This window comes from Felis catus, chromosome B1 (assembly GCF_018350175.1).
Source record: "Felis catus isolate Fca126 chromosome B1, F.catus_Fca126_mat1.0, whole genome shotgun sequence".
In the NCBI taxonomy this organism is placed as follows: domain Eukaryota; kingdom Metazoa; phylum Chordata; class Mammalia; order Carnivora; family Felidae; genus Felis; species Felis catus.
Genome location: NC_058371.1, coordinates 15007130 through 15020216, shown reverse-complemented (window position 1 = coordinate 15020216; position 13087 = coordinate 15007130). Strand labels below are relative to the sequence as shown.

At 46.1% G+C, this 13087-nt stretch overlaps 1 protein-coding gene across 4 annotated transcripts in view; it reads right to left on the bottom strand.

The window, feature by feature from the left end:
• The window catches only part of STOX2 (storkhead box 2), a 226266-nt gene that overhangs the window by 23785 nt on the left and 189394 nt on the right, over nt 1-13087 (bottom strand). For 2 of the 4 annotated variants that reach the window (XM_045055206.1, XM_045055207.1), the window contains exons 2-3: nt 12480-12804; nt 12252-12371 (exon numbers count right to left, since the gene is read on the bottom strand). The exons of the other annotated variants lie outside the window; for them this stretch is intronic. In XM_045055206.1, the coding sequence (XP_044911141.1) occupies nt 12252-12276 (25 nt within the window). In that variant the 5' untranslated portion in view covers nt 12277-12371; nt 12480-12804. The remainder of the gene's footprint in view (nt 1-12251; nt 12372-12479; nt 12805-13087) is intronic. 4 annotated transcript variants of the gene reach the window in all.

Genomic DNA, 13087 nt, shown 5'->3' with positions numbered 1-13087 from the left:
GAGTGTGCCTGGGGGCTGGGAGGTGTGGGGGGGAAGGACTTGTAAGCAGCCGCTTTCTGGGGAGGAGTGGGGAAGGGCACGGGGCCACCACGAGGGGACAGCTGAGCACGCGAGGCCTTCACCCTGTGAGGGAGGGTGAGCCACGGAAGGAATTTCGGGAACGACAAAGTCAGATGTGACTTTCAGAAGCCGGATGGACTGGAGGGAGCAGGGGAGAGCAGATCACCATCCGCAAGGGACCCTGTGACCTCCTGCCCGTGTCTGCAACTGGAAGAATCGGTGGCGGTGGACAGGCTGAAGACCCAGCCGCGAGGGGCTGATGACGGTTCCTGAAGCGCATCAACGTGCACCGTGAGGCTCTGTCTTCACTTCTGCGGTCTTTGTGTCGCAGTGTGGTGCTTTTCAAGTTATGTTCCGAGGATTCCTAGGATTCCCCGTAAAGATCTCTGGGGTGGGGCTGGGGCCCCAGCGGAGGGAGAGGCTGGAAGAGCAGGAAAGCCTGAAGGTGCCACCTGGGTGCCACCTGGGGCTCGGTAGGGTGTCGTGTGCAAAAGGGCCCCACAGAAAGAGGGTAAAGTTAGCAGCAGAGCAGAGGATCTGGGAGCTTCTGAGCTGACTTCCCACATGTATTTACATAATCTCTCCTTTTTTGTTTCTTGGGCCTGATTTCTCCCATGTAATAAACTCCCAGATGCTGGCCAGAACCCAGGCTCAGGTCAGCCTGTGGCACTGGGCAGTGCCCTCCTGGGAGTATGTCAGGACCCTCTGGGGTGGGCCAGCTCCTCACTGTCGGGCACTCAAAGCTGTGCCCAGCCGCGATTCCTGGTTTGCTGGGAACCCAGAGGCCCTTCGAGAAAGAACCTGAACGTGCTTGGATGGACTAGATGGGAAAAGGGTTGATGGATGGAACCAGGCAGCGGGGCCCGGGAATGAAAACCCCCAGAGGGGGGTTAAGCCTAACAGGTGCAGGGATGAGGCAGCGGGAAGCCGGAGTCAAAGCCTGGAGGCCCCACCCCTGCCACCAAGCCCAGCTCAGTTCGGGGCTCCAGTCAGTTCTGCCGTGGCTCCGTGCTCTCCAAGACAGGGCGGAGAAGAGTGGTCAACGCGAGTGGGGAGTACCCAGGCCCAGAAGGAGAGAGCAGCAGAAGGCAGAACTGACCAGAATACATGAGCTTTGGGGGCCAATGGAACAGAAAGAGAAGAATCACAAAGAGAGGCCTCCTTCAAACATTCGGTGGGGTAGCAGTGGGTGGAAGTGAGAACGTGGAATTTTGGCTGCCACTGGGGGTATGAGCGTCACTTGCTGGCTGGCAAAGCTCAATTCATAACTGGTGGCTCAAAATGAGGGTTGGGACCATCTCAGTAGGCAAGCGTGCGACTGCCTAGAACAGCGTATATATATTTTTTAAGTTTATTTATTTTGAGGGGGGAGGGGTAGAGAGAGAGGAAGAGAAAGAGAGAGAGAGAGAGAGAGAGAGAGAGAGAGAGAGGGAATCCCAAGCAGGCTCCGCACTGTCAGCACAGAGCCCGACGCAGGGCTCGAACTCACGAACCTTGAGATCGTGACCTGAGCTGAAATCAAGAGTCTGACACTTAACCGACTGAGCCACCCAGGCACCGTCAGTATATATCTTCTTAAAACCTATTATACCCTCAGTTCAAACCAAATTAATTCTAAAGGCTCAGGCGTAATAGATGAACCGGTGGTAGTGGTGAGGTGCAGGGGAGGTGGGAGTCTGGAGCTCTTCCCGTTCAAATCCTCCCTCCCCACAGCGGCCCCTGTAGCTCAGCCACAGACTCCGGAAAGATCTCTTCTGGAAGTCCTTCTCTCTCCCTCCGCCTCCTGCAGGAGAGGCTGGGGCACTGAGGCTAGGTTCTTGCTCGGTTGGCTAAGGCATCTGGGGTCGGCGGGCCACGGGGGAGATCAGTGCAGATTCCGGCACCTTCCGACCCGGGATCCATTTGGGAGCTGAACACCTTCTGAACCTTGCCTATCACGATTAAGGGCTTCTCAGAAGACCAGGGGTACAAAACCACTAAATATGATCTTTGTTTTTTGAATGCAGGTCTCCCTTCTAGTCTTGTAGAGGATACAGGGAACTTGCACTCTCCAGAGAAAAGATAGGGCTGTTAGCAAACGGACCGCTTGAGTTCAGGCCACTCTTGTCCTTATGCTTTTAGCTAAAATGATCTGTTTAGTTGAACTGCTATCTTCTAAGTTAATTTCTTTTCATTCTTCGCCGCCAACTACAAGGGCCAGCATGCTTCAAGTGCGTCTGAATTGCATTTGCTTCGAAAAAGCTCAGTGTTGCGACAATATTGAAATATATGCGCCATAACTTTTCACTCAGGGTACAGAACGGAATGGAATCTGGAGGCTCTAAGTGACTATCTCGTCACCTCATTTTTTATACTGCATAAGATAAATTATTTTCCACTCCCCGCAGGTCCCCAAGCCCATCGGCAATCCTTGTCTACCCCAGGCCCGGGTGCTCCCTAGATGGGCTCCTCTGCTCTATGTCCAGTGCTACCTGCCCTCCAAAGCACCATGCTCTCCCCTGACCCATTGGGATGGCTTGGATGACTGTCACTTTTCCTTCTGACCTGACACTGCTTTCCTCACAGGACAGCCAGGTCTTAGAAAAACAGAAAACATGCCCCCGCCCTGCAGGACGTCCTACAGTGACTGCGCACAGCGCCCCAGAGAGGGATCGCTTCACCAGGCCTGCAGTGGCAGGGTCAGGGTCTGGGCCTGTCCACCCACCTCTGGGACGGTCACCCTCCCACCTCCCCACCCTCTCCCTCTGCCACGCTCACAACCTCTTCTGTTCTCTGATCACAACAAGCTTTTTCTGCACTGGGGCCTCTGCGTGTGTTGAGCTTCTGGGATGCTTCCTGCACAGGCCTTTGCTGGACTGGCTTCTCCTCCTTTGGGTCTCAGCTTAAGGCGGGACCTCCTCAGGGAGCCCTGTCCTGACCACCCGATGTACTGCTGTCCCAACGCTACAAGAGAGACTCTCTCCTGTTACCCAAGTCTGATATGTGATTTAGAGTAAATGCATATTTGGTCTTTATCCCCATTTCTTGCACAGAGCTCCTAAAACCAGGGGGAATTTCCTAGGTGAGGAGAGAGATAAGGTAATCAGGTGGCTTTTAGACCTGAAACTAGGGACAGACCAGCGGGAAGGGGGAGGGGAGGAGCTGGTGGCTAGAGATGGAACTTGCGGTCCTACCGCCAGCCTCCAGGGAGGGGAGAGGGGCTGCAGGTTGAATCAGTGGCCAATGGCCAATGATTTAATTACGTTTCCTTAACGAAGCCTCCATTGAAAACCCAAAGGATGGGGTCCAGAGAACTTCCACGCGGGTGAACACGTGGATATTTGGGGAAGAGGGGTGTGCTCAGGGAGGGTCATGGAAGGTCCGAGCCCCTTCCCTGCACTTCGTCCCACCAGCTCTTCAGAGTTGTATCCTTGGATAATAAACCGGCACTCTAATAAAAAAAGTGTTTCCCTGAGTTCTATGAGCAAGTTAACTGAATCCAAGGAGGGTTCATGGAAACCAATTTATAGCCGGTCAGTCAGAAGCACAGGTGACAATTTGGGCTTTTGGTCGGCTTGGAAGGGGGGCAATCTTACAGGAGTGAGCAAACTCACAGCTACTTTGTGGGCGAACACATTGTTTCTGAGCCACCATAATTCATATTGTTCTAAAACGAAGGGGTAAGCAGGTTTTACTCCGGCTTTATTTTCTTACAAACATCCATTTAAGTATAGTCCTCAGGGAACATCTGCCAAATCCCAAAGAATTCAGGTAAAACCGGTGGGATCTGATGCTATCTCCAGGAAGATGATATCAGAAATCAGCTGAACTGTAGGACAGTCCGCTTGTGTTGGAGAACTGCTTGGTGACGTGGAAAACCCACACGCACACCTGAACTGGTACCAGAATCTCAGCAAGCTACTCTCTTCACCGTCTGAGTGTGTGTGCGTGTGTCTGTGTGTTCACTGTCTGTCTCGCCCACTTGACTAAGAGCTCTGTAAAAGAACAACATTTGAATGCTACGTTCCTACTAGATTTCTGATGCCTAGAATAATAGAGAATACATCACACACCCAGTAAGTGTTTGTTGAATGAATGAATGAATGAATGAATGAATAAATGGCCATTGATAACACTATAATCCTAGGAATTTCTCAGGGTATTTAAAGGATTGCGACTTCCCTCTTGTATCTTGCTAAATAATTTCAAACAAAATAACAAGAGACCGAACATACTTAACCGTGCAATTTCTAAGACTCCCTTTATTAATTTCATCAACAACAGAGCACCCAAACACAGCAGTTACCACAGGAAAGTAATTATATATTAAGTGAGGTTTAGGACATACATTTAAGATCTGTATTAAAGGAATCATAGGTATCAATACAACACATCATTCAAGTTTACCATGATTTTCTATGGCGCTTTGATATAAAGACCTGCTTAATGAGCCAGCTAATCACTCTTAATTAAAATACTAGAAAATTCTTCCAACAACTGGACCACATTTACAGTCAAAGAAGAAAACAAGGGAACGTAAATACTGCCAAAATCTTGTGGGTCACCATAATCTACAGAAACTACCACACTGTGTATAAACTATGAATTGTTACTTGCCTATAATTTATGGGATGGATTTTTCTATTGTCAGAATTAGTTCTGTACGCATTCAATAAAGACAACTCATGGCTCCTTTGCAGACTAGCAAATTCTTTCTGGACCACAATTCTGTCCTGTTGTTCCAAAAAGAAGGGGTAAAGTAGGTTTTACTTCAGCTTTTACCTTCTTACAAACATCCACTTAAGTACAATCCTCAGGGGACATTTGTCAAATCCAAACTAACTCGGGTAAGACCAAGCACGGTGCCTTGGACAGAGGAAGCATTCCGTAAGTTCCTGGTAAATAAAATGCAACTCTGAGAAGACATGAAAATGCTCCCATTGTAAGCAAACCTCTTTGCTTTTTTAAGAGCATTCGACATTAAAGCTCGATGCCTCAGCGAACACTTGGACGCCGCTTTCATTTAAGGTACCGGTCAGCTGAGAAGCATGAGGACAGAGGAGACCGCCCGCCCAGGGTCATGGGGAGAAGGTGGGGAGCCCGGCAGAGGCGGGATAGCAGGTGTGGGGCAGCACCCCCCTTCCCCGGGGAGCGGGGCACACCTGGGCACAGCTGGAGCAGGCTATCAAGAAAAACAGGAGCCAGGTCCTGCCTGACCAGAGGCTTCGGTCCAATTCTTGATGCTGATGGGGAACCTCTGCGTGTGTTTATACGGAGGAATCACGTGACATGTTGGTGTCAGAAAATCAGTTCTGTGCCACCGTGGGAAACAAACCGGCAACCGGTCTGTTTGACAAGGGGCATCCGGCACGACAGGTAGAAATCACGCCCGTGCTGACTTTCTCCGTCCCTCAGTATCTACAGCTAGTTATTTCCACCTCAGTGATATCTGTACCCCAAGCGTGCGTTTTTACTGTTGAAACCCACCCCCCCACCTCTATTTTCCCTTCCAACTTCTGGCCAGTTCCTTTAGCTGGAATTATTTCAAAAAAAAAAAATGCTCGCTCACATAATTCATCCTTTCAAGAAATATATTTGAGAGCCTGTTATATATTCAATACCTTTAGGCACTCGCCTTGCAAAGTGGTTCCTATCTTGGTTCTATTTGTGTGCCAAAAAAAAAAAAAAAAGTACTGTAATAAAGCTCTGTTCTTTATAAATGCCTTTTTTTTTTTCAGTCATTAATCTAGGTTCTCCGGACTCCTCAGTCTCTGCATATGAGGGAGGGCAACACAGAGCCTAGGAAGACACGACTTTCATGACAATTTATACCCATCTCTTCCCAGATGATAACTGCAGCTTTCCAAAAGATACCTAACTAGAAGAGCAAGCATACCATTTCCTTCCATCTTAAATTCCCCATCTTCACACGACTGTAAGAAAAGGACAGCCATAGGGGCGCCTGGGTGGCTCAGTCGGTTAAGCGTCCGACTTCGGCTCAGGTCATGATTTCACAGTTCGTGAGTTCAAGCTCCGTGCTGGGCTCTGTGCTGACAGCTCAGAGCCTGGAGCCTGCTTCGGATTCTGTGTCTCCCTCTCTCTCTGCCCCTCCCCCCCCCTCAAAAATAAATACACGTTAAAAAAAAAACAAACAACAGACAGCCATAGTTCTTCCAGGTGAACTACATGATAATAAACTACAACACTGAAAATACCCCGAAGCCCATCTTCTATCTTAACCTTCTTTAAATAACCCATTTTTTTCAAGCACCAGCATTATGTTTAAATTACCCTGTTTTCCTGTTTATTTTTAAACACAACTCTTCCTTGTAAATGCCAACTGAATCTGTACTCTGGATTGAAGAGTTACCTTCGACTCTAATGAAGTTCATGAGTCAAAGCAGCCTACTTCCAGGCGCGGTTCTGCAACTGTACTAATTTCTAGTCGGCAAATTCCCAACATACAAAGGCATTCAGGAGGTATTTTGCTAAGCGCCCAGTCTCTCACAACAGAACACAATTACCACTCTGCGCTGTTTCCTCATCTGAGAAGGGAAATGATGTCAAAGATTCCTTCAGGCTCTCAATGATTCTGTGATTCTATGTCAATGCAGCAGGATTCTGGCATAAAAGCATAATATAGTATTCATGTGTAGCTCTGTTTCCATCTTGCCGGGGAAACTACTTTAATAATCAGTCCAATCTGGAAAAAAAGTGGGCTTTAATTTTAAAAAGAATAGCAAAATATATTGGCTATTAATCTTTTCCCTTGTAATAAAGGCTTCATCATTTACTCTTTCTCATTCAAAGTCTTGCTCAGCTTTGCTCCTCGGGATGAAAGCGTGCCTGTTTTTGTTCTCTGTGTTGCCAAAATTAACACTAAAGTTAAAATTATAGATGCCAATAAAATTACCACATGCGGTAGATACCGTGACTCATAAAAATGGTCAAACATGCCTATAAAATGTACAGTGGGCACAGCGGCAGGACGACTCTATTCCTTCCAATGAGCTGTTCACGGAACTCCTGACAAGCCAAGTTTTACCTGAAAACACCCGTGAGCCTGGGGAAGTCATAAGCTCTCTGAGGTTAAGTGAACAACGTCTCTGATGCAGGGCATCAGACGGACCTTGTGTTTTACAATGAGTTCAATTTATGAACCCCAATTTTATGTATAAATATTGTTTGGTTCTTGGAACAGACGGTCTACTATGATACATATTTTTTAAAAAGTTGCTCTAGGGGCGCCTGGGTGGCTCAGTTGGTTAAGCGTCCGACTTCGGCTCAGGTCACGATCTCACTGTCCGTGAGTTCGAGCCCCGTGTTGGGCTCTGGGCTGATGGCTCAGAGCCTGGAGCCTGTTTCGGATTCTGTGTCTCCCTCTCTCTCTGATCCTCCCCCGTTCATGCTTTGTCTCTCTCTGTCTCAAAAATAAATAAATGTTAAAAAAAAAAAAAAAAAGTTGCTCTAGAGGAACACGTATTCCCTTCCCACACCCTCTCGAGCAGACAGCGACCCCTGCAGGAGGGCAGAGCATTACAGCTGCGTTATTTTAAACAGCTTTCCCTTGGAACCAAATTACTATACTTGACTTTCAAATGTTTGCATTTGAAATCTAAAAGGAAACTGGCATTGAAAAAGCCCGCTTTACCAGTTTACTATATGTTTGGTTTAAATGCCACTGTTTTCAGAAATTTAAGGCTGGGCCTTCCCTGCAATAGTCGATGGCAGTAAAGATGACATTTTTTTCTTTAAAAAAAAAGAAGGAATTTTAGAACATTTAGAAATTCTACACTAGCTTTTCTAAAGTCACCCGGTGCTTTATGTCAACACATGATGAGTGTCTTAAAGAAGGTTCAATTCCTAAGCTACCATTTGAATAAACGAACTGTCTTAATCCCAAAGAGAAATGTAAATAAGGGGTTCCCGTTAATAATAGTAAAGTTAATGGTGTCCATTCCCCGTGACTTTCGTAAGAAACTTCTGATGAGAGCGAACGAGCAATCATGGTGGCATATGGTGTACACACGTGCACACACGCACACACAAATGGGTTAACGTCCACCGCGTGTCCTGAATCTTTCTGCTTAGCAGTCTGTCTAATGCACAGACGTGCAGCTAGGTGTGATGACAAATCAATCGGTTCGGAAACCCATTATCTTCCTCCGTCTACAAGCTGTCATTAGTTATATTAGCTACCACTCTTGTTAGCTGAGATTTGACTACTGATAAAAAATTGCCACAGGATAAGCAGAGATGGGCAAGCCAGGAAGGGTGGAGGATGAGGTAGAGAAGGGCAACCCGTGTGGGTGAAAACCCCCTGCTGGGGGGCCCTTGTCACCGTCAGCAGGAATGCTTCAGACATCTCTCTAATCAGAGTCAGATAACACCGCTGGACCATTTTGCTCTTGTGCTAGATGCATAGCTGAAAAGTTAGGATGGCAATATGAGCCATCGGGCCAATTAAATGCTTCAGTAATTCAAACCTTTGCTCGGGCTCCACATTAGCACGTGTGTCTGGACTAAAACCTGGCCGAGTGCTATTCACAAGCAGGCACGCAAATGCTTGTTGAATACCTAGGGACGGCACATACATGGACAAGGCAAGGTGAGACCCTGCTAACTGCCGGACGTTTCCATCACCAGCTGCCTCCTTCTCTTTAGACCCTCATCCGGGGCTAAGTTACAGCCATTTACCCCCAGGGATAAAATCATGACGAAATACCAGTCCTAGTTGAACAGTTAATTTCTCAGGTGTTACACACCGGTAGGGCACCTGGCCAACAGAAGTCCTTTGTAAGACAGTGTCCTCCTTCTCTTCAATTTAAGTGCATCGTGTGAGACCGGACCCACGTGCCTAAGTTAATCTACCCCGCACCAGAACCCAGCCTCACACCAGAGACGGATCAGATGCTCCAACTTGCACCGATGATATTTCTCAAGGACAGTTTAATACCTGAGTCCAACACCTCCAGGGTCATTCTCTCCCACCATTTACAAGGTAGAATCACCACAGCTGTTCCTCAGTCTCTGTACTCCCGGATTCACTAGCTTATTGCTGGTCTTGCAACCATACTGTGACTGATTTCTCTAAAATGCAATTATACCAGAACAAGAAGGCCTAATTAAATGACAGTTCCCAAATTACAGCACAATTATACTGAATGACTGCTACCAACTCCCCAACAACTGAATACTCTAACCACCCCTTCCAACAGTCATGGAGGCCGTTATGAAAGAACCACGTAAGAGTCTACTGGAATGAGGTACAGAGGCCAGAAGAGAGACACAGAGAAAACACCCAACTCACTGTACCAAGAAGGAACTTTACTCTCCCAAGTCTGGCATCACAAGACGGATAGAGGCCATGGACTCTGCAGCCAAAACTGTAGGTTCAGAGCCCAGTTCTGCTCTTCACTGGCTGCGGGATTTGGGGCAAATTATTTAATTTGGGGGGTTGCAGTTTCTTCTCGGGCCAAGTACACAAAGTGATGTTCACCTTACAGAGTTGAAGGGATTAAAGAAGATAAGGGATATTGGGTGCTTATGCTGCCCCTGAGACCTAAAAACTATTTGACAAATGTAGGAGTATTATAATTACCTTCCCTGAGCCCACTTAAATTTATTCCATTTATTCTTTGATGGTGTTTGAGTATCTACTGATAGCAATTCAATAGAACAATCACTCTGCCCTAAAAAGGAACTTTTTTGTTTGTAAACAAAACTGAGACATCTGCAAAAAGAATAAGAGAGTAACAGTCTTTGTTACACTAGTATGAATTCGTTTAATCGGACCACTCACCTCTTAAATGTGAGCATAAGCACTGAGTGAATGGAATAGTTTGACTGGGAAGCAGAAAGGCTAAGATATATACGTATATAATTTTATATATGTATATATACGCATTAGGTGTGTATATATGTATTATATATGTATGTGCATATGCATATATATGTATATGTGCGTACATATATATGTATAAAATATACACATATATTATACACAAGAATTATACACATGTATTATACACATTAATATATACACATATATTATACACATATCATATATACTTTATATGTATATATACCTATATATGCATACAATATATGTGTGTGCATGCGTGTGTGTGTGTGTGTGTGTTGTGTGTAAACATACAACATTTGACATGTATTACTGGGCTGGGGGAGAATGGTGTGAAAGCAAAGGGGAAGAGAGAAGGGCACCAGAAGATGAGAAATTGTATGGATAGAGAGTTACAAGGACACCAAACAAAGCTGGCCTCTTTGGAAATTTTGGCTGGGCCACTCTCTTACCTGAGAAAGGAAACTCCGCCTTTGAGGAGGTACCCTTAGGACCAAAAACCAATGACACTAGGAGCTACATAATCTCTGACAGAACCTGAGGTACAAAGACCCACGATGGTTACCCCTTCTAAGGAAAACATCCTGTGGGATTCAAGAGAGTCACTTATGCACAAAATCTCGGAGTTTTGCACACTCCTTGCCTACGGATGGCTTGTCCGGTAATATGCCTCCTAATCAAGTAAATCATAAACAATGTCCCCACTGAAGGGTCGCATCTTCACATCTGTTCTTAACAGTAACAACCCTCTACGAGCAGCGTACGACTCTGTCCGGAACCATGTCTCAAGATAAGAACAATCATCATGGCTAGAATTTGAACTCCTGACGTCCATCCTGCAGTAATCTACCTTGTGAAGACTCTTAAAATGAACAAAACAGACCATTCTCGCCCTCTGTGACAAATGAATGCTTTTTAAACTGCCTCTCTTCTGAATCCACTATTTAAGGAGGATTCCCGTGTACAGGGAACTACTAGGAGATGGGAACTGTAGACACAGACATAAATCTCGATCCTTGCCTTCAATGAGCTTGTGATTTGGGTGGGGAAACATGAAATAAATGCATGAAAATACAAGCAGCTAGAACATACTTAAATCACTGTTTACAACATCCTTAGAAGAGATACAAGAAAATACATGAATGGCTAGCAAATTAACTCAATAATAGGAATTTACTCATATATAATTACATTCATCTATCCATAGACAGAAGTAGGAATTCTATAATAGCATTAAGAAATGACCTTCTGTTGGAGAAATTAGGGAAGGCTTTACGCAAGAGGGAGACTTTGAATAGGGTCTTTAAGGATGAATCGAAATGATGGGTGTGGGGACTTATGTAATTACTGTGTATTCTCAATATACTACGGTGTCACCAAGCATCTTTTAATACTGACTCAACATGCTCGACTTTGCTTTGAAGATGCACAGCACTGTGCACAAAGAAGAGACATCTTTAACCGTGTAGAAAGGAAGCATGCTTTCTGCCCCTCCGTGGCAGAGTGAGCGAGGGCAACGGATATGAAAGCAAAGAGAAGAAGAGGGGTTCAAGGAGCCTACCCAATGCAGAGTTTGCATTTTAAAATGTTCTCATTATGAGTACAAACGACATCAGGGATTTGGTGCTCTCGAAACATCTTTAATAAAAAAGAGTGCTAAACCTACGAATTCGACGAGATAGTTAAAGCCACGCTTTCGGATTTGCCGAGTTTCACTTTGGAAACGTAGCATGTAATGGACTTCTGAGGACCACATTTTGCCATCTCACTATTTAAAGAAAAAAAAAAAAAGCTTCTGTGTGAAAAGCCCATGGATGTTGTAAGAAAACAGCTATGTAATCATTTGAATCCTAAAGCAGACGAGGAAGAAACACGCTTGCTTCCTTAGTGGTTAATAGCAACCTCAATCTGATGTTAGTGTTGGAAACAGTCCCTGAGCGTATAAATCAGGCTCTCTTGGATTTCAGCGCACTACATGTAGGTTAACAGGCCAAATAACGCGCCAAATTTCGGGGACTATATTAATTGAGAAGAAGACATTTCAAACGGTATTTGTAGAATGCCCCCACCGGAAGAGTAGAAGAGATACTGCAGCGGATGGGAATCTGAAGCGGTTTAATTATCTCCTGTTCGCAAATCCTCCAGCTGTCTGACTTTTCAGCTCTGATGTGACTGAGGATGAATCATGCTGCTGAGGTGGCATCAGCCTACCACGGGGCATGTCTGCTGCCTAAGACTGAGGCAAGACCACCTTTCAGGGGACGGTGTACGCTTCTCAAAGCGGGTGTCGACATCTTACCATATGGCTTCGCACACAACACGTCTTGAAAGACAAGCAGGGAAAACGTACCTGACCCTTTCTGGACTGGCTCCATGCCCCAGGTAGCTTTGACGCTAAAGCCTGGTGCATGCTAGGGGACTGCATCCAGGCACCAGGAGGAGCCAGTGACAGAAACGGACGTCCTAGAATCTGGAATAAGAAGAAAGAGTAAACCTTCGAGTAATAATATCCTAAATATGAGCATTTCAGATTGGCTACTGAGGGCACGTGGAACATAACAGGAATCTGGTACTTTACCTTCGGAGGTCTACTTTTAAAAACTGAGTTTTCCAGAACTCTCAGCTCTTCTTACAATTCGGGGCTCGACATACTGGTTCAAGTTCGGTTCAAAAGCTGGCAAGAAGCACCTTTAAAAAGGCTCTGTGAATGTACTTTGCTGGTAACGATTTTGGAAGAAAAAACAAACAAACAGATCCTCTTTACCAGTCTTTGCTCCTATTTGCATGGGACAGCTGGGGTCTGTCCCGTGCCTATCTCATACATCACAGCCACTCGCACTGAGCCAGTATCGCACTGCAGTGCCTCAGGAATCTGCAGTATCACTCCTCTTCTGCCTTGTTCTCTGCAAAGTGAAGTCATAGGGACGGATCAGCCAACCTGACTTCTCACTACCCTGCCCAGAATCCTTTGTGAACCGAAATGAGTCATCGCTCCAAGAAAAGCTACAGCCTCCTCTGGTTGTCTGCGCTGGCTCCTTTGTCTGTGCAGCGCGGAGACTCTGGGCTGGGAACGCACCCCGGGCCTGGGGCTGCGAGGGGGTGCATCCTCCTTCCAAGGGACCCGGGTCCCCTCCCACGCGTTAGCGCCAACTCAGATCTTTGCATCATTAAAACAACAAAAAAGGG